This window comes from Pungitius pungitius, chromosome 4 (assembly GCF_949316345.1).
Source record: "Pungitius pungitius chromosome 4, fPunPun2.1, whole genome shotgun sequence".
Lineage (NCBI taxonomy): Eukaryota > Metazoa > Chordata > Actinopteri > Perciformes > Gasterosteidae > Pungitius > Pungitius pungitius.
Window position 1 is genome coordinate 23,360,241 of NC_084903.1, and position 20,956 is coordinate 23,381,196.

At 46.3% G+C, this 20,956-nt stretch overlaps 2 protein-coding genes across 2 annotated transcripts; both read left to right on the forward strand.

Annotated features, from left to right (window-relative positions):
- The first annotated feature begins 5,198 nt into the window (after positions 1-5,198).
- On the forward strand, positions 5,199-12,194 carry taldo1 (transaldolase 1). Its single transcript, XM_037453401.2, has 8 exons — positions 5,199-5,396; positions 7,963-8,086; positions 8,620-8,727; positions 9,289-9,420; positions 10,181-10,356; positions 10,519-10,716; positions 11,571-11,716; positions 11,807-12,194. The coding sequence occupies exons 1-8, from the start codon at positions 5,297-5,299 to the stop codon at positions 11,837-11,839; spliced, it is 1,017 nt and encodes a 338-aa protein (XP_037309298.2). The 5' UTR covers positions 5,199-5,296; the 3' UTR covers positions 11,840-12,194.
- Positions 12,195-12,455: 261 nt separating this feature from the next.
- On the forward strand, positions 12,456-20,844 carry LOC119199623 (uncharacterized). Its single transcript, XM_037456960.2, has 16 exons — positions 12,456-12,512; positions 13,809-13,891; positions 13,984-14,133; positions 14,222-14,412; positions 14,710-14,814; positions 15,093-15,231; positions 15,657-15,783; positions 15,881-16,013; positions 16,661-16,813; positions 16,905-16,942; positions 17,026-17,055; positions 17,155-17,321; positions 18,004-18,434; positions 18,534-18,633; positions 18,985-19,255; positions 19,675-20,844. Exons 3-16 carry the CDS (start codon positions 13,990-13,992, stop codon positions 19,752-19,754), a joined length of 2,109 nt encoding a protein of 702 aa, XP_037312857.2. The 5' UTR covers positions 12,456-12,512; positions 13,809-13,891; positions 13,984-13,989; the 3' UTR covers positions 19,755-20,844.
- The last annotated feature ends 112 nt before the right edge of the window (positions 20,845-20,956 follow it).

Consider the following 20,956-nt stretch of genomic DNA (forward strand, 5'->3'; position numbering starts at 1 on the left):
ACCAGAGCTGCCCAAGAGAGGAGCTGCGTCTGTTTGGAGGGTTTTGTAACCACGACGTAAGTTACGTTAGATCAGAAAATGATTTATTAGCAGCCACAACAAGCTAACATGCTAACTCACTAACTAGCTAACAAGCTAACTCGGTCAGCGAGCGGCAAACAGCTGTTCGAGTAGCCGCGATCGTTTTCGAGGTCAATGAATTAATGTGTTCACTTGAAAAAGCAATACCGTGATATACCGTGATATGGATGTTTGGCCATACCGTGCAGCCCTAATTCAAATAGGTAGGCAATACATTTAGCCTTCTGCAGGTAACTATGTACAAGTGGTCAAGAATGGGCTTATTATATGGCAAATACAAAATAACTATAATCTATTGAGGATGTGATAGAAATGAGTTATTAGTGTAATTGATCTTTCGCTAAGTCCCGCCCCTCAGAATGCAGAAACGCATGAGGGGTGAACGATGGTCGTATTTAAGACGGTTTGTAATTTTCCCGCTCAGGGTTTGCTTGGTAGAATAGCTGAACAGGAGGCACCGTTCTTATTTTATACACTAATGGAAATACACCTGATATCATTTTCCATTTTTTCCAATTAAAACTTTGCTCCTCTAATAAGTTTAATAAGTACAAGACATTTATTCAGTCAAAACGTTTTCCTAAAAGCCAAGTCGACCTTCACACATTACCTCTGATGTCAAATACAGTGAATATCATTGGTTTTCTTCTTTTTAAAAAAAATATATTCACTGTTTCCTGCCTCCTCCTTTGACCCAGAAGAGCTCTCAAAGTGTTTTCTACCAGTTTTGGTTGAATACATTCATATTTATCATAACCCTTATCATAGGTTGTAGTCTGTCATATCTGCTCTGAAGGTCTATCCACTCATATATATAAATTTATGTATGTTTTCGTACGCCTCTCAGCTCTTTATTTCTCTGGCTGGCGAAAAGTGGGCTACGAAAACATGAGGCTTAAGAACTGCCAGCACGAAATATAGTGAGGGAACAAAGGGAGAAAGGACGGCTGAAATCTGGCAAAAAAAAGGAAAAGGGAAAGTGGGACTGAGGAGAAATTGGGTGAATTTAGAGCAGAGCAGAGCAGTGCACACACACACACACACACACACACACACACACACACCTGCAGGACAATGCAGGCTTGTTCTATCCACATTGAGTAGAGGCAGCGTACAGCTTAGACGAGCCCACAGTTTGAGCTCCGGTTGGTCACATGACACCAGCAGGAACCACTAAAGGAACAACACGCGACCCCCGCCGACATGTTTTCACTGCGCGGTCAAATGGCGTGAAATGGCATCGGACGCCACGGCGACGTGAGTCATGACATGAGGGAGGACATGGAGAGGGGGGAGACGGGGTGGGGGTGGGGGGGTCTCCCTCTCTTTGCCGTCTCTGTCTGCACATCCTGGGACGCGTGAAGGCCGTCTGAGCGTCGCCGTGGTTGCTCGTACACACAGGGCGCGTACTGTTCGTTGGTCACCACGAGCCACGAAGGGTGAAGGCCGCAAAACCACACAGGAGGAGGGGGGGGGGGGGGCGGGGGAATGCGGGGGCGCAAGGGTTAAAAAAAAAAAGACAGTTCACCCCGTCACCGTTTACTTATTTGTTAAGAAACGTATTTTAACTTATTTCCCTGCGAAGACAGAAGTTTATTTTGAAAAGCCTGTAAACACAGTTCCTGAACTTCAGATTACTATTCAGTCATTGAATTATTTCCCTTTCTATATATAAATGACTTCTTTTTGGAAAAACCATCTCTACAATCAACATCTACATTTTTGTTTTGTCCATTTAAAAATAAATGTCATAATAATGTTATTTTATTGTAATATGTATTTTGTATAACTGTATATTGTATAACTCTGCCATTTATGCTTCTGAACCATCCGTTTCAAAATAAAAGTGAAAAAGTGTTGCTTTTCTGACGGCTACAAAAAATAAACTGTTGCTCTGCGCCAAATCGATTTAATTCTGTGATTTAAATAAAATCATTTAAAAAAAAATACACACCACAAAGGTGAACCCGTTTTTCTCAGCGTGGCGTGCACGATGGAGCAGCTCCACGGGGAGGACTTGACATAAAGACGCCTTGTCACGCCTGAAGGAAGGAGGAAGAGAAGAGGACTGATGGGAGGGGATCGCTGGAGGAATGGTCGGTATTCTCAAATGTTGTTCTTCTCCACAAGTTTATTTCTGTCTTTCATTGAGGCTCTAGTGGCGGGAGGGAGGGAGGGAGGGAGGGGGGACACTCCTCAGCCAATCAGAGAGCTTCATTCTCACCACATCACCACATTTGCACAATCGCAGCATGAACCCACTGTAGACCAGAACTAAAGTTTTAAAAGAGTGGAGAGCGAGCCGCAGTGTGATTAATGTAAATCCCAACCTCAACTAAACATCCATTAACCGAGATAAATGCAACCAGGCCGGAGTTGATCTCTTCTAATTAGACAAAGTCAGCAGGCAAAGGCTCCACTATTTGTCAAAGTTAAATCTCCTACAGCAAGGTCACTGGCATCAGCATCAGAGCTGCAGCACAGAATCAAAGACGAGGAGCAGAGAGGAGGAGGAGGAGGAGGAGGAGGAGATAGGAATGAGAGTCTGATTTAAACAAAGAGCACTGACTTACCACTCACTTATCTCACTCCCTCTTCGTCCCTCGTCTTCCCTCGTCTTCGCTCAGTGTATCACAAAAACTTCTGAGTTGTTTCTCTCCACAGACACTCTCCCTCCCTCCCTCCCTCCCTCCCTCCCTCCCTCCCTCTCTCCCTCCCTCTCTCTCCCTCAAACGGATAAATGGGCACATAATGTGTGAAAATAAATAAAACAGCAAAAGGTCGACATCCAGTGGTGAGTAGAGCTTATGGCACTAAATGTAAAAAACAGTTTGGTGGTTGAATCCAGTTGTCATTGAAGAAGTAAAGACGCTGTCATCGGACTCCTGTGACAGATTCCTTCCACGGGGCACAATATTAAAGGAGCAGAATTAAAACAAGCTGCTTTTGTTGAGGAAACACCTCAGTCTGACCTCCGATGACCCCTGTCCTCCTCTCTGAGGGACCGACACTGACGGAGGGGGTTCACGCTGTGTTCATCTCGTATCTACAAGCTCATCGCAGGCTGAAACCCCCCCCCCCAACAATTCACGTTTCAGGTGATTGCGCACAACTTAAAACACAATTAGATCAATAGACGGCCCTGAATGCTACGCACGGCCCCTTTGATTAAAGGATCCTTTGAATCTCCGTGGCTAACTGTCCTGTGAACGTGAGCCAATAAAGCAAACCGAGTGTGGAACCTTTGTGGCGTTCAAACATGACGTCGCGCTTGCAGAGCCGCCTGCTCCTCTGGGCTCCGGTTCGCTGTTACTGTTTGTTGGAATCAATTCTGCACAAAGAGTCCACACCACTGTGCAAATGTCCAAACTGAAAGATGACGTCATGATCGAGTGCAGCCGAAGAATGTCGTTCATTCTGCAAGCGTTGACTGAGATCAAATAAATAGATTTTTGGCATTTTAAGGCCCCCAACTTCATTGGCCAAGTGCATTAATATTTGCAGGGAGTCGTTTCAAAAATCAAACCTAATTAGCTTACTGGTTACTAGAAATGCAAAACACATCCTGTTCTTTCACTACAAATAAAAATGCATTTTCCTATTCCACATTGCAGTGGCGAAAAGGTCAATTAGACGTTATGCATTTATGATTTGGGGGGGGGGGTAACTGTCCTTTGAAATGAAAGATTCAATGTCGTAAACCACCAAAACAAGAATAAGGATGGAACTACAACCTGCACAAAACAAACCCGACTCTCTGCAGATATCAACACAAACTACAAAGAGAGGAGATCACAAAGGTTATTTACTTGCACTGCACGGATGGAGGTGTTTATTTTTGCCTTTCGGGTGGAAATAGTTAGTGTAGAAAGAAGGTTTTCGCACATGGAAAAATACAAAACTCATTTCAATCCTTTGGGTAAGGATGGATGCCCTGTAATGACTGCTAATGAGAAAGTCTTGTTCAATGTCAATATGAGTAAATTAGAGGTAGAAGAGTGGCAGTGGAGTAAGTGACAGCATCGTTAAGCTGCCGAGGCCGGAGGCTTGAATTATTGTTTTTTTTTTTTAATACAGGCCCATCACGGAAAGGTGAGCGAGGCAATTACAGCAAATGTTATGGTTTCTTAAATGAAATTGTTCCCATATTATTGCAAATAAGAGCTGTGTTCAAGTAGCTTGATACCGCAGGGCACAGACATTTCAGGAACAAGTGCCACTCAACAGTCATTGAGATAATCAAGCAACAAAAAAGCGCTGCGTGTTAAAAACATGTTGGGTTTTTTCATGTGGATCCTTGGCCACTTAAATCCAATCAGGGTTTTTATTATTGTTATTATTATACTATAATACTGTGAAATTTGAAAGAACGTGATCAGAATTGGAAGCCCGGTTGGGTTTTTTTCTGCACAAATTCAGCCAAACGACTTTTGTGGTGGTTGTGGTGGTGTTCGTTTGTCAGATCACAGGTCAAGTATCAGCGCCGCGCTTGCAAAGGCGGGCGCAGCTCTGTCGACCCGCAGGCCGCAAGAACATCTCACTCACGTCAGGAACAACGTTACGTTGTGTACTTGTTGTTGGATGTAGAAGAAAAGATTTCTAACACTGGCGTCGGGAAGGAGGAGCAGGTCCTCCCGCCGCAACACGAGATCCAGTCCCATCCCCTGTGTGGTCTCCTGACCTTAATGCAAACAAAGCGTGAGTGTCGGATGGTGCTCGGTGCGTCTCTAACGCTCGTCCTTATCAGACCTGCGTCTGCCCGGTTGGCGCTTTCTGCTTTGCCCTCTGACCTTGCACTCCTCAAGGCAGTGACTCCCTAAATGATGCACTATGAAAGAGCTGCTTAATGAGTCATTTTACTTCTTTTATTTTAATGCTGGTTTCTTTACTTGTGAAGTAAGTCATTGTACCACCACTGGATGTAACGTGGTTATAACTTGCATAGGTGCATCTGCCACACGTGATACATTTTAAAAAGTCACATATCTGATCTTATCATTGTTTTTTAGACTAATTTACTTCCTTCTCAGCCCTGGCTTCCTTCAGGTCTAATCTCTCCGCTGCGCGTTCCCGCCGACTGCTTTCCTTTTGGCGCTGCGCGTCCCCGCTGACCCCTTCCCTCTAACGTCGCGCGCTCCCGCGTCTCCGTGACATTCCGCCTGGCCTCACGTGTCGTCTGTGTATAAAAAGGAGTCCCCGGTCCCCCCCGCTCATCATGTCCACCCTGTCACCCGACAAACGGAGGAAAATGGAGTCCGCGCTGAGCCAGCTGAAGAAGCACACCGTGGTGGTGGCGGACACCGGAGACTTTAACGGTAATGCGGAGACAAGCAAACTGCGTTTTGGTTAGCATGCTAACCGCTAGCATGCTAACCAACTGTCAGGGAAGGACCTTATTTCAGTGGGAATGATGGTGCTTTCACGTCAGCGTCAATCTCATTCAATTCTATCCCAGAGGGCTGTTGTTAGCCAACAGCTAACTGTTAAGTGCATCTCAAAGTTTTGTGACGTCACAGCAGGTAACTTTGTTCACTTAACGTTACCCACGAAAGTTGATTTGCCTGATAATCCGATTACTTTCTTCCAACGTTTTAGTCGCTTTAGTACTCAGGCTAACCGCAGCAGCAAACTATGCTAGCTAACGACACGACGGCTGTGTTTGTTCCATAGAAATGCTCACATTGCTAATTTTATACCATAGATATAGCTACAACTTGCACGCACTAAAGAGTCCCGCGTGGTCCCGTGTGGGACGAGCCCCTTTTCCAACACGCGTCTCTGAGTCTCCGTGGAACACGGCGATGTCTCCTTCCTGGTTCCTGTCGTCCATGCGCCACAGAGGGGTTCAAAGGTCGCGTTTCTCAACGGGTCAGAATGAGGAACTGTGTGCAGAAATACAATCGCGGTGTGTGCAAACGGGTCAGAATGAGGAACTGTGTGCAGAAATACAATCGCGGTGTGTGCAAACGGGTCAGAATGAGGAACTGTGTGCAGAAATACAATCGCGGTGTGTGCAAACGAAGCCACCAGATAGTTCCTCATCCGAGAGTTCGCAGACTCACCGTGACACGACAGAACTGGTTCGAGCCTCTGATTACGCACCGGGTCTGACCGGGTTTGCATGGACCCTCGCTTGTTAAAAAGTTTTACTAGAAAGAATACACACATACACCTTGTAAAGGGCCTTTCGTTCATGTTTGGTGCAACTGAACGTTTTCTACAGTAATCTGAAGAGATCAACTCTGACTCTGTGAGGAAGTGGTCAAAAAGCAGTTAGAAGATAAATGTGTTGATTGCTTAACGCTGGTCTAATCTAACATCACTGTAATATGAGCAGTGGTTAGAACTTCACACAACGTAATCAGATGAAACCCTCAATCTGTGTGAAGATCTCACCATTATAAACTAGTTTATGGCGGTGAAAGGAGCGGTTACTCAAGATTTACTTCTGTTTCTTCTTTTTTTTTTTTTTTTTTTTTAAATGTACCTTTTGCTGAATGTTGTAACGCTTCACTGGATGCAGGTTTGGACACAGGTCCGTTTCTCACAAGATCTGCAACGACGTGGTCGGATGGAGTAACCGCTTGCTGTTTCTTCACATGTCACAAGTGGGGCAAGAAAATGTTGCCTGGAGTGGGGGTGGGGGGGGGGGAGCTGCTTGTAAAATCTTGAACAAGGCAGCTTGCCTGCTGTGTATGCTTTTGGAGATCATGTCCTCTCATTTTTAAAAAGCTGCAGTTTTGGCTTATTTGCCAAAAGTAAACCCCACAACAACAAAGTGTCCTCTGCTTCCTTCTCGTACCATGTGATTGTCTATAAACAAAAGAAACACGTATGTGCGTGTATACGTTGCCTAACTAACGCTAAAAAAACTAGACTTAAATAATAAAGTCTAAAATGGTGGTATTACGATATTCCTTTTTATAATATAGTTAAACTGTGCAACACTAGTGTGTACTGATATCACATTTAGATTGTTATGACCTCAGGCTATATATTTTCCCATTTGATGTGAATAATCTGTGTAAATGTATTCGGGATGGATATTAAATTATGTAAAGCTTACAAACCGTTATTATTTTCATGCCCCAGGTTCAGAGGGGGCCAGACCCGGCGTTATGGGAATACTGCTGTAATCAGCAGCACTTTAACTCTGAAGTATTTAGCCCAAGCCCACTGACTTGCCGACGGATCCAATTTATTCACTTTGTTGAAGCGGGAGGGGGGGCGGGGGCGCGACACACAACTGGCTGCAGAACAGAAGCCGGCTTTGTCCCTCCGCTGAAGAGCCGGCGGCACCGGCTGGATTCTGCAGCAACAATCGGCTGCTGACACAAAGCCCCGAGCAGCGCGTGAAGAAGCTCCTGCATATCGAATTAGAAGCTGCAGCGATGGAGTTCTAAACGGGGCTTGTGGCCTGCTGCTGCATAAAAACACATTCATTTTTCAGTGCTAAATATTCCGTTATCTTATTATATTCTTAATCCCCAGCAGAATATAATCACACTTTAGGAATAAACAAAGGAATAATTTATATGAAGACTTTGAACTGTAGTCTTTATTTCAAAAGAACTGATGCACCTGCTTCAGTCAGTCTGAATGGTTGAGGACTGCTTCCATCCAGTAGATGGCGCCACCTTCCATCTGACAGCAGCAGTTATTGTAGATTCAACAGGTTGCATTTAGTCTGATTATAGATCTGTGTGAGGAGTTTTAAGACCGACTTTCAGACCTATTCATGAATACATATATTTTGTTTACAGTAGTTATGAATAACAGTCTTTTAAAATGCATTTCCTTTTTGTAATTTTAGATTAAGATTATTGTAACAAATGCACTAGCGGTATTTGTAAATAAAAAATAGTTTGCTCCGTCCTGCAGCCATCGAGGAGTACAAGCCTCAAGATGCCACCACCAACCCGTCTCTCATCCTCGCCGCCGCCAAGATGCCGGCCTACCAGCCGCTGGTGGACCAGGCCATCAAGTACGGCGTCGCCAAAGGCGGGTAAGAAGGACGCAGCGCAAATGACGCGTGGCGCGGAGGGGATGTTTAGACTTCCTTAAAGGTTGTGCGTGTCTGAGCAGGCTGTCAAAATGTTTTTTTTGACATTTATCACGTCAATGACTGCTAACTATGCAGGAGGGCGATGTGCAGGGAGCTCGGGTTCCTCCTTGCCTTCAGGCTGCGACGATGTTCCGCTGCCAGTGAACTTCACACAAATGGATGCGTCTGCCGGTCTGCTGTCAAGCTCACCGCGCAGATTTTTTTTTTTTATATGACTCACAAACATTACGGTTCGTGTTAAACTTGCTTTTCAAGTAAGCCAAGTGTGGTGGGCGTTCAGCGACTGTAGTGCAGCTTCATTGTGTGATTATTTTTTTTTTTAATTGTAATTGTTACACATTAACCTTTTTGATGTTCACAGATGATTGACAGGTTTTGTGTCTTTGCTTGTACAGCCACTACACAATGTCCATTAAAATCTATTTTGTGTGTGTGTGTGGGACATGAAGCTAACGGCGTCCTTCTCCCTGCAGGACCGAGGAGGAGCAGGTGGCCAACACCATGGACAAGCTCTTTGTCAGCTTCGGGCTGGAGATCCTGAAGAAGGTCCCGGGCCGTGTCTCCACCGAGGTGGATGCCAGGTAGGGACACAAACCACCTGTCGCAATGCCAAGAAACATCTCAGCATGACGCCCAAGATTGTTGCTTATGTGGTCACTCTTCATTCTTTACTGTCTTTTAGAGGATTAGTCCTTTAATTAACGGGTTTACAGTGTTTGGTTCAAGAGGTTCCATTTACATGAACGGCATTTCATTTTAAACGCTGTTCTGTCTGAGGATATTTACAGGCGTACCTCTGTGTAAACAGTCTTGTTTGTTTAGACTCCACGTTTCTACAGTCGCCCTAAAGGGACAAACATTCAGGCTTTTAGGTTTCTGTGCCTGAACCTCCGATGCAGCGTGATGTTCATGTAGTAAATGATGACTCATTCAGAGTCAATTTTTCTTTGTTTGAACTATTTACGTTTAGTACTTTGTTAATGGACTGAATGAACACAGTGACTGTTTGCCTCTTATTCTCTCACACACTGACCAAGCCACCATGTGAGACTCCGGCCTAAAGGTCGGGGGTGAACCGCCCTGATTTTAGTGAACCAGCATCGAGCCGTAATGCGGCCCGTTGTTTTTCTTCGACCCGGCAGACTTTCCTTTGACAAAGAGGCGATGGTGGCCAAGGCCCTGAAGCTCATGGCTCTCTACGAGGAAGCCGGCATCGGGAAGCAGCGGGTGCTCATCAAGCTGTCTTCAACGTGGGAGGGCATCCAGGCGGGAAGGTGAGCTCCCAATCAGAGCCGTCCTGAAATAAAGAATCACGCTCTTTTTTTTCTTTTTTTTTTTTCCTTTCCTCTTAAATAAACTCTAAAAATAATGTAAACGCCTGTAAGCCACAGTGCACCTGCAGAAGTGAAACGTAATGCATCTTTATCATAGTGATAAGTCTCATCGTAAACCAACGGTTACAAACCAGCTGAGGACAAACTGAAGTTTCAGCGTTTTATTGCATCACGTGTCTCAGGTTGTAAACTCTGCCTCCTTTTTCTTTATGTAGCTCAACACTTTTTATTTGACTCCCGTTAAACATTCTCTAGTTCATTTTAAATTAGGGAAAAAAGGGATTCTGTTCGTAAATGTAATTTTTTACTATACAATATTGTATTGCTGAGTGTTGTGAATAGAATCCCATCAGCGATTAAATTGACACTTTTTCTGAAAGATGCTAAATTTTAGGCTCACTTTCTGTCGCGTAAATGATTAAACATTTTCTATTCAATCTGTGCTCGAAGAAAATGTTTCAACCTTATTTCCTAAGGTTTTTGTGCTAATTTCAGTTAGCTGTGTGACCCATTTGAAGCAAATGAAGAATCATTTTAGTGTTTGACTTGATCTCCACTTCATCGTTGACTTTAAGACACCTTGTCTGGGACGTAATGTTTTCAAATGAACCCCTTGACGCTCCCTGATTCTCTCGTGTCTCGTTCCCGGTCATTGGTTCGCTGGGATTTAACATGGACTTGGTGTGGTTTCTCTCCACAGGGAGCTGGAGAAGGACCACGGCATCCACTGCAACATGACCCTGCTGTTCTCTTTCGCTCAGGCGGTGGCCTGCGCCGAAGCCAAAGTGACTCTGATATCGCCCTTCGTCGGCCGCATCTTCGACTGGCACAAGGAGAACGGCGGGCGCGCCAGCTACGAGCCGCACGAGGACCCGGGTACGGCTTGAGGCTGCTCTAGAGGATTTATGCATACAGGTCACTCTGTGGAGGGCTTTTTTAAAGGAGCCCGTGGAACCAGATCAACTCGTGGTAGAATGGGCGCCCGATGGGTTTTCCTCCTGCCGTGTCTTTGACTTCGCTCCTCTTGTCCTCGCCCAGGTGTGCTGAGCGTCACCAAGATCTACAACTACTACAAGAAGTTTGGCTACAGCACGGTGGTGATGGGCGCCTCCTTCAGGAACACGGGGCAGGTCAAAGCCCTGGCGGGCTGCGACCTGCTCACCATCTCCCCCGGGCTGCTGGCGGAGCTGAGTCAGGACCACAGCGCCGTCACGCCCACGCTCAAAGTGGACAAAGGTACGGCGCCCCGAGCGCACGCCGCCAGTTACAGGTTCCGTGTTGGAATGGGAGCCGACGGTTCTGCCGAAAACGACAAAAAGGGTTTTCTGTTTACGTAAAGATTGAAAATGAGGCCCGGGCACTTGAGGTGAATACTTTACTTTGGGGGTGTCGCTTGACGTCGATCCTTTGGAGGTCAGACGAGCTTCGGAACAACGTCACGACTCGCAGTCACGCAAACAATGTGGCTCTGACGCATGCCTGCAGCGCAGGGAGTGTTCTGTTCCCTTGAGAGGCGCGCGGCAGGGCAGAAAGAGGCGAGGCCCGTCTCTATTTCCCCTCCTGAAGGCGTGTGATTTTTATAACTGTAATGATTTGAATCGGGGTAAAAGTGCGGTTCTATTGTTAAACCCTTAAATCTGTGTGAATCGGTCAACAATCTGATCATTTTTTAAAAAACCAAACCCAGAGACTCCACACTCCACACACTTTGTTAGTATGATGTGTTCTGTTTCTAAACCCCAGATGAACCTGGAGTACTCTGCATGTGGCTCTGACTCATATTTTAGTTTTTATTTCAGATTCGGTCTTTTACGGATTCCTTATTGCTTCCTATATATTGTTGGGATAAAGTTAAATCTCAACTTGAGATCGTTGTGCTCTTTACATTATAAGTGATGTGTGGGGCAGCGATGATGTACTTTATTTTAAAATCCTCGTTTTATATTTAGCGTTTAGATTATTCTGTGGTATCTACTCAAGCAGGAAGTAATGCGAGATGAGGAAAGGCTCCTTCGAAACGGAGACTTTGACCTCGAACTGTTTGTTTTTAAAAAGAAGGAGCTGCTGACTTTGTGGCTTTGTTCCTGCAGCGAAGGCCAGCGACCTGGAGAAGATCCACCTGAGCGAGCAGGACTACCGCTGGCAGCACAACGAGGACCGCATGGCCGTGGAGAAGCTGTCCGACGGCATCCGCAAGTTCGCCGCCGACGCCGTCAAGCTGGAGACCATGATCAAAGTGCGCGCTTCTGATTGGTCGTTGAGTGCTGTTTGGTTTGGAGTTTGTTTTTGTTTTTTTTGTCTGACTTTCTCTTTTTCTGACTTACAGGAGAAAATGCTCAGTGTGAAAAATGGCGAGTAGCTCGACAGGAAGTACAAGGTGTCAGCGGGCCGCCATCTTTGTCTCCAACTGCCAGGGAGGAGGTCCAAAGCCCCCCCCATCCCTGACCAGCCTCCAATCCGGAGGTTTTCTGACCGAACGTGGATCCTTACGCGCGTGTGGATCAGCTGATTGAAATAATGTCCGTATTTTCCAGGAATTTGGCCACAAAAGGACTCCTTTGTAGAAGCGCGGCTTCTCTGTAACCTCGCTCTTTTTTTTTTTTTTATCTGCTGGATTTTTAAGAGGTTGAGGGGCTCCCTGTTTGGCTATAAACCAACACTGTACCGTCGTCCCTCTGAAAACTTTTGCTAGAATAAAAATCTCATCACATTTGCATTTGTCTGGTTTTTAAATGACGCTTTTTGTAACCGGGGTCTGACACACACACACAGGTGAACCCATCGTGCCGATTATTTTTACCGTCTTGCCGAGCCAGTTGGACTCCATTCTGTCTCCCGCCAGCTAGGCTCCGCCCCCCCCCCCCCCCCGCAGTGATTAGCGAGGGAACATTTTTACTGGAACAACACTCGTCGGACGCCACAACAAACCTTCGGTGGGACTTTAATGCTTTAGTGGCGCTTTTCTATGTGACCAAAGACCGACGGAACAAATCCAGCATCATCACATTGCTGCCTTTTGAGAGGAAGTTCAGGTAACTAAGCATGGATTTATTTATTTTTATTTTTAAACATGTTTGGCCCTTTGGAGATGAGTCAATCAAATGTGTCAGAATCTGTCTTGTTATTTAAAGGTGATATTTATATACTTTTATAGTTTTAAAAACCTAGTGAGAACACAACTATTCTCTTGCACAGTCCAAATGATGAAAATGCCATTGTAGTAAAACCCGTTTGGTCCCGATTTCAAGTCTTAACCAATTTTATGACCACTGTAATCTGCAGATTCAGTTCCATGTAAGAGGTGAATTGTTTTGTTTTTGGGAGGCAGATGTGATGCTCTTTATGAGTGGTGCTGATATTCCATTAATCAATGTGCAACAAAGTAGATGTAGACATTTCATAAATGAAACTTTTAAAAAGACAAAGCTCAGCGTTGGTTTTTCACTGAAGGGGAACTAATGGCTCTTCACTCTTTCACTTTGTTCACAAAGGTAAAAGACCGCATCGGAAGCTTCTATTACTAAATGATGTCATCCACATTTAAGAGCACGTCTGAGATTACCTTCGGCCTTTATTAACAGAGGCAAAGACGCATCTAAAAATGGCAGAAATTCTCATTCACATCCTTTCATCTGCTTATTGTTGAAATTATAAGGATACCTAAATTATTTTTTTGCTTCAAAATGTCTCTTGATGCAGCCGGTATGAAGCAATTCTCATTGCCAAGTTTCCCCAATGTGGACAATAGATGAAACTTCATAAGAGCAAAATGAGTTTTAGCTCAAAGAATCAACCCAAGACCAAGGTCTCTTAAATAGCTTCCTTGTTTCCTTCACTTGTCTTTTTCTTTATTGTGTGTGTGTGTGTGGGGGGGGCGTTCAAAATCCAGAATAATTTCCATTTTTAAACCTTGAATCAAATTTTTGTTAAGAATTGAACCGGAATGAATTGACCGAGCTGCGGATATTTTCACAGAGATGAGGTATTTCTTCTAATGTAAGAGCGACCTTACGAAATAGGAAATTTAAATATAAAATCAGAATCATGAAAAAAAAAAAAAAAAAACTCTTGAACTTGCGTACATCAGACATGACACGCCACGAATAGGACTCGTTATGGGGGCATGTTTTTTACCCACCGCCCCTGAAAAAAAGGCTTGGTTGAAGTAAACATTTCAAACATGATGCACAACTTCCATCCCATAACGGAGTCTCAAAGTGCCATACAACACATTCAAGTATAAATAAGAAAACAATATATTTAAAAAAGTTAAAATACTAATTCTAAGCATTTAAATTGATTTTTGTTTGCATTTCATGACTTCATAGAATTTGAGAGCAGGAATTACGACCTGGTTCGAAGTCCATTGGCCGGTTGGATCTTCAAGAAACAGCAAAAAGGGAGGACTAAAGTGAGAAAAAAAGAACGACATATCAAAGAATGAAAGAACGTGTGTGTCTCCGTACTTGTCTGCCTAAGGCCTCTCTGTGTGCTCCCCAAAAGGCTGCCATGCGGAGCAAGCTGGGTCCGAGCGGCCTGCTGCCGGGCCTGACTCTGGTCCTGGCTCTGGTCCTCTTCTGCCCGGCCTGCGGAGCCTCCTCTCTGGGCCTCGCGGTGCACGTCGTCCCCCTGGACGCCGACGGAGGCAACACGGTGCTCGGCGCTTTGCCCCTCCCTCACTAAGCGTGGTGTCTTTGGGTGTAAAGGCAGCGTCCTCATGGCGTCTCTTGGCCCTCTGCAGGTTCGGGCTCACTTCAGCGTCATCGCCGCCGGTCCGTGCCCCTCTGTGTCGGGGCTGTGCTCCGCGGGGGAGGACTGCCTGGTCCACGACACCTCGGTGCCGTTCACCGGCGCCAAGCCCGGCTCTGGCTGGTGCGTCCGCCAGTGGCAGAAAACCGTGCCCAGCGAATACAACGCCACCATAGATCTAGGGTACGAGGCCTGCGCGCACACACACATACACACACACACACACACACACACACACACACACACACACACACATTTTGGGAAGGAATTGAAAACATCACTCCCATTATAATTGTTAATGTAATTTAATTAATTGTGTTTTCTCTGATTGGTGTCTCTTGTATTCTGTAGCTCTTTTGTAATTAGCATCCCACTGATGCAACGTATAATGGTATTTGTCTTGTGTCATTGGACTAATTGTATTTAATGAAGCGGTGAATCAGGCTTCCTCGAGTTGTTTTTCTTCTCTTTTGGGTTCAGGTCCAACACAGAAATTTACGTGTCCATGAACGCGAGACCGAAGGTTCGACAAAACAGCGGCAGACTGAACCAACCTGCTTATGTTGGTCTGCCTCCTCCACTGAGGTGCACACACACACACACACACACACACACACGCACTCTTTAGTCAAGCTGAGCCCTGAGTATTTTGTATTTTACACATCTGCTTCGCTTAATCTTAAAGTGAAATGATTTCATATTTCAACACAAGATTAAGAGATTTACATGTTCGGTTCTTTGATATAAAACATTCAGAAGCCTCTTTGCGCCTTAGAGGAAGACGACTATTGAGAGAATCACTTCGTTCTCCAGGTGACGACCTTTGACCCCCCCCACCCTCTCTCTCTCTCTTCTCTCCTCAGGGGGCGGGCCGGGTGCCCCCACCACTTCCCCCTGTCGGTGAAGGACCTGGACGGTGACCGGGTCACGTGTCGCTTGGCTCGGCCCGACCAGGGAGAGTGTGTCAGCTGCCCTCAGCACGCCTTCATAGAGCTGGATGAGGTGGGTCATGTAGTATAAATGTACTTATTATACGTATAACATGTGTTAATTATGCCTGCACGTATGTAAGCGCCCCTTTAATTATTATTACATATTCATTTTAATTTTATTAACATTCAAAATAATACACTGCCAATTATCATATGAATGACTCATTTAACTGATTTGAAAATAACTGGACTGAAGCTGTTAAACTGAAATGTGATGGATTTATAAAGTTAAAGTTTGACTATCGGATACCTCGCACCGCTCGTTGTGTTCTTTAAAGATCTCACATGTGTGTCAAATTGTTTCAAACCTATTTTAGGCTTATTTCATAGAGCTAAATGAATCTAAATAAGGATTGTCATGCAGCTCAAACCCACATTTGCTTCCCCAGTTCACATATTACATTATTATTATTGTTATTATTATTCTACATGCAGGAGAAGTGCACGTTGTCCTTCACTGGGGACACGCCGGTGGGGCAGTACTCCATCTACCTGATGGCGGAGGACCTGATGCCTGACAGCGGCCCTCTGAGCTCTGTCCCCGTGCACCTGTCTCTCACCGGTGAGACCCCCCCCCCCCCCCCCCCTTTCCTCAACAAACACTTGGTGTCCTTCCTCTCCTTCTAGAAACGTCTCTGCTTGTCCTTGCTTTCTTCCAGTGGAGGAATCCACCTCCAGCTGCCTCGATGAACCCACGGCGACGGGGGACACCCCCCAGGAGGACACCACGCTGTTCGTCCTGCCGTACCAGCAGGTGCAGTTCGACACCGTCTTCACGTCACAGAGAGAAAGGTGCGTTCATGTACGCCGTCTCCCCCGCCCCCCCCCCCCCCCCCTCCTCTGGGCCAATCAGAGTCTTTCTCTCCTCTCGGGGTGCGGCTGAATCCCGGACCACGGTGGACGCGGAGTCTGAGGGTCAGCGGCATTCTGGGTAGCGGAGCTACGAGGGGTCGGTTACTCGACCATTGTTCATTGTTAAATGCAACGTCATTTAGCTAAAGTAACTTATGTTGGATTTTTTACACATGGAGTTTACATTTTAGCCTAGGGAGCAGTTCCAGGTGTGTTGCTCAGGGACACTTTGACATGGGACATGGAGCAGCCAGGGGTTGGAGCCAACAACCTTGTGCCCACCCTCTCCAATCCATGCACCACAGTAGATGGAGTTAAGCCCTTCACCAAGAAGTGTGACAGTGTACAGTCACATTTCAAACCTATCAAAGTGTTAATTTAACTCTACTAAGTGCTGCGAATGAATCTGATCTTGACCCTGGATGATGACTCCAGCTCTTTCAGACAATTGACGGATTTCAACTCTGCACTTCAATTAACTCCAAGAATCACCAGTCCACCTGCATCTCGTAGCCTAGTTTATTATTTTTTATAACAACAGCCTGCGTTTCCCAGCTGACGTCACGGGCCTCTCTCCGGCTTCCCAGTGTTGCGGAGATAGCGGTGATCGGGCCCCCCGAACTCCACAGGGTCGGGTTCACAGCAGTCGGCCCCCTGGCGGCCATGACGGTGGCCTGGATCCGCTCCGAAAACCTGCTGCCCCGCCTCCTACCCGTCTGCTTCGTGGCCAACACCAACAGGTGAGACGCTGCGCGGGCTGAACGTGTCAAAGATTTCCCACGTGTCCACGTGTCCAGCGCATGAACCGGTTGTGGTTCTGGTGCTTTCCAGCTGGCAGTCGGAGCCGCGGTGCGTGTGGCTGTACCAAAGTAAGACCGCGCGCCTCCCGACGATGCGCCGCCTGCGTCACACTCGAATCAACTCTGACGCGTGCTTGTCTCCATCCTTTCAGGGCAGACGAGGGCGCTTCCCGCTGGAACAGGTTGACACCGCGTTGCCGTTTATTTTATTCATTTTATTTGTAATAATTGTATAAGTGCCCCGAGGCCTGACCCCCCCCCGTGCTGCTGTCGGCCCGCAGTGCTGACGTGTGAGGAGGCGCAGATGAACCTGGTGCTGCCCGTCGCCTCGCTCGGCGGCGTCGACCTGGCCGAGCTGCAGCTCAACAGCGCCACCTGTCCCGTCACCTACAACAGCACGCACCTGACCGCCGTCATCCCGCTGAGCGGCTGCGGCACCAAGGCTGTGGTAACCTCCGCCCTCCTCCGCCCTCCTGTCGCTTTATTCCGGTGAACCACCGGGAGAATTTCTGTTTCAAAAAGTGCATTTTTTAAATTATCAATTAACTTACTTTTAAATCTCCCTTCAGCGTGAGTTCATCGTAGTTGCGTTTGTGTTATTTAATCTTGTTAAACTCACAACCCAATTCCACATGCTACATCACGTGTTTCTAGAATTATTGGTTTCACGCTGTGCTGTCAATCAACTGACAAAAGCGTCTCAGCAGAGTTATTTAAGACCACCTGATGATCTAAAAAGCCCCAAAGACGTTGCATGGGTGTGGTTTATCATCATTACATTACATCACATGTCATTTAGCTGACGCTTTTATCCAAAGCGACTTACAATAAGTGCATTTCCACATAGAGATACATACTCAGAAGAACAAGTAACAAGTACAATTTTCATCAAATAAGCAGTTTCTTGTTATAGAAAAGGGTTTAAGACAAGACACAATTTAAGTGCTACAGCTTGTTGGGGTGTTTTCCAGGGATCTGTTTGGTTTGGTCACAGGAGCAAGAGACCTCACTTTAAGGGCCGTAGAGGCCGTGCTTTACCTCGACTTTGCCTTTGACCTCTAATCCAGCTGAATCAAACTCCCTCCCTAACCCCCCCCCCCCCCCCCCCACCACCACCCTCCACCCCGCAGCACTCTGGGTCGGATCTGGTTTACACCAACACTCTGCAAAGCGTGCGTCCGTTCACCGTAGTCAGCCGCCACCCCTCCCTGGTCCTCCCGCTGGTCTGTCGGATCCCCGGAGTCCAGGCCCGGGGGCCGCAGTACAGGGTGCGCGTCCCCACCGAGAAGGAGTCCTTCGGCGAGGTCACGTTCTGGTTGGAGGTCCACCCGCCGGGGCAGGGGCCCCTGGGAAACTTCACGCGCGTACCCAGGTTCCGCTCCCTCCAGTTGGCGCCGAGGAGAGCGCGTCGAGAAGCGGCTGCCGTCGGGTCCAGACTAACCCTGCTGGACCTCCAGGTGATGTCCAACAGCAGCACCGCCGCGGCCGAGATGCTCGTGGGAAACTGCCGCCGGTCTGAGACGGAGGACTTTGCAGAGTCCACCTTCCTCCTGGAGAACGGGTCAGTGGGTGTCCGCCCGTGTAACCGACCTCAGCAGCACCACGCATTCACAAAATGGGTTTATTAATTATCTCACCTTGCTCATTCGTTCCCTTCCAGGTGTTCATCGTCCAACAGCACCCTTGAGGTTCTTACAGAAGAAAGGGACTCCAGGGTTTACCGCCTCGATTTGAGCTCCATCCAGACCCAAGGAACCACGGTCCGTACGCACGCGCACCGCGTTCATACAACACATGTTTTGCTGTTTTCCTCCTTTTTTTTTAAAACATACAAAATACGCAACAGGTTTTCCCTGCAGGTCTGCAGTCAACACGGCCGTATTAAGAATTTGAAACGTGGCTAACTCCCAGTCGGGACACCAGTGGACTGTAAGGCACCGTAGGAACACGTAGTGTGTGCTGTTGGCCAAAGGTGCCTCTGACCTTTGAACTGGCGCATCGGATTGGAGGCCATAGAGGCACTCGGCTCAGCGGCGCCCCCCCCCGTTAAAGGCGTTGGCCTCAGAGCCCGAAGCGCACCCACTGATCCGTTCACCCGTTGTCTCCCTCAGATGTACGTGGAGTGCACGGCGAGTCTCTGCATCCCCACCTCGCCCTCTCAGAAGTGCCCCGACCTGTGCGCCGGCTCCGTCGGCCAATCGGTGACCATCACCAATCTGTTCACCAAGGAGTACACCGTTCGCTCGGGACCCGTCAGCCTCCTGGTCGGCTCTCCCACGACGGCGAGCCCCGCGCCGGCCTCTTCACCGGGAGTCACCCCCCCGCCGGTCACCGCCGCTCCCACCGCCGCTCCATCTGGCCAGAGCACCACCAGCTCACGGGGTACGGCGTCACCTTCCAAGCCTCGGAGTCTTTTTTTTGTCCTTTCAAATTTGTCACAGTTCATGGAAATCAAACGTCAATATCATTGCTTTATTTTGGAGGACCGTACTTGTGGAACAAGCTGTTCGATGCCCACCGACCAGCTGACAGCTGCACAGATTAGATCTATTTGTTGCAAAGTGAGGGTTAGATTTGGCTTCTTTAATAGGAGCAAAGAAAACAAACAGGTATTTTTTCATTACAGTAAAAGCAGCAAATCCTCACATTTGTCAGGGTCCACTTTTATTATGTCCATTTTCACTGCAGGTGAATTTGTCTAATCTGTTTATTTTTTTCAGAATTGTAGAGTGAATTCAAGTTAAATCATCAAATCCAAAATGTACACGGAAACACTGTAATTCTGAACTCCTCCCCTGCAGCTCGTGAACGGGCCTCGGCGGCGGCAGCAGGAGTCGTTTTGACCGCGATGAGCATATTTCTTCAACACGTCCTTCACTGAGCCTGCGTGAGGACCTGTGAGAACACGGAGCGGGACACGTGTCTCTCCGCCGTGTGTGTGAACACCTCCGTACACGCCGCACTAAAAACACCCCCCCCCCCAAAAAGAATTGCTTCTCCTTTGACATTTAAAATCTCTTTTTTACAATAAAACCCTTTAAACCATGATTGCTGAGTGGATGGACAATCCAACATTTGGTAAAGGCCAGCTTCTTCATCATTTAATATCCTAATAATGTGTAACTGACCATTTTTTAAACAATTTAATTGAAAGACAATAAACCACCAAAAAGAATCATCGCCCATCCCTTGCTGTCATTGAGTGATCCGTCTTATCGGACCTCATCTCATTACTAGATGTAGGATGTGAAACAGTGTCGCTTTGTTTTATGTCATTCTTCACGACTTCCTGTCATCAGTTGACTGGTTCAAGCAAATAAATATAGAAATAACATCTAAAGAATATAAATAACAGCAGTCCTATTGTATGTCCTATTGAGACGCTGGATGTATTAGAGTTTATTGCACATACAGTGTTTTCTCTTCATACAATTTAGAAAAAAGTTGATTGGACTCTTTAGCACTGTTTTCATAAACAATGAATCAATTTCAAACATTGTGGAAATCCTTGTGGTCTGTTCAATTTTTTTTTCCATTATTAAAACATTGAATCAGACCTATTTCAACCTATTTCATTTGTGCTTGTACTATTGTTTAATTGTAAAACGTTGTTGGGGTTACAAAGCTTTTAAGACTGCTGGTCAGTCAGGCATCTATTGTCACACAAACTGGTTAAATAAGGAACGTACAGTATGTGTAATATTTTTATTATAGTATAATTCCTATTGATTTATTTATTCATTGACATATAACAAAAGTACTACTAATAGTAATAATGATAATGTTGATTGTAGAGCACTTTTTGGAAATAAAGTTTACAAAAAGCTTAACTTAAGTCAACTAAAACCAAACTAAACAAATTGAGCAGTTTACAGGTGACAATAACAAAGGTTTACCACATGAATAAAAATCAAATGAGCACAGCTTTACGCGTGTGTGTAATCATCAACATAAAAAAAAAAAAAAAAGAAATTGCAGCCACTGACCGTTTAGTTTAGTTGGGTTTTAACTATTCTGCTTTTTAAATAAATCGTTGCAGAGTTGGGACCAGCATTGTTCTAAAATGACATTACAATAGATTGA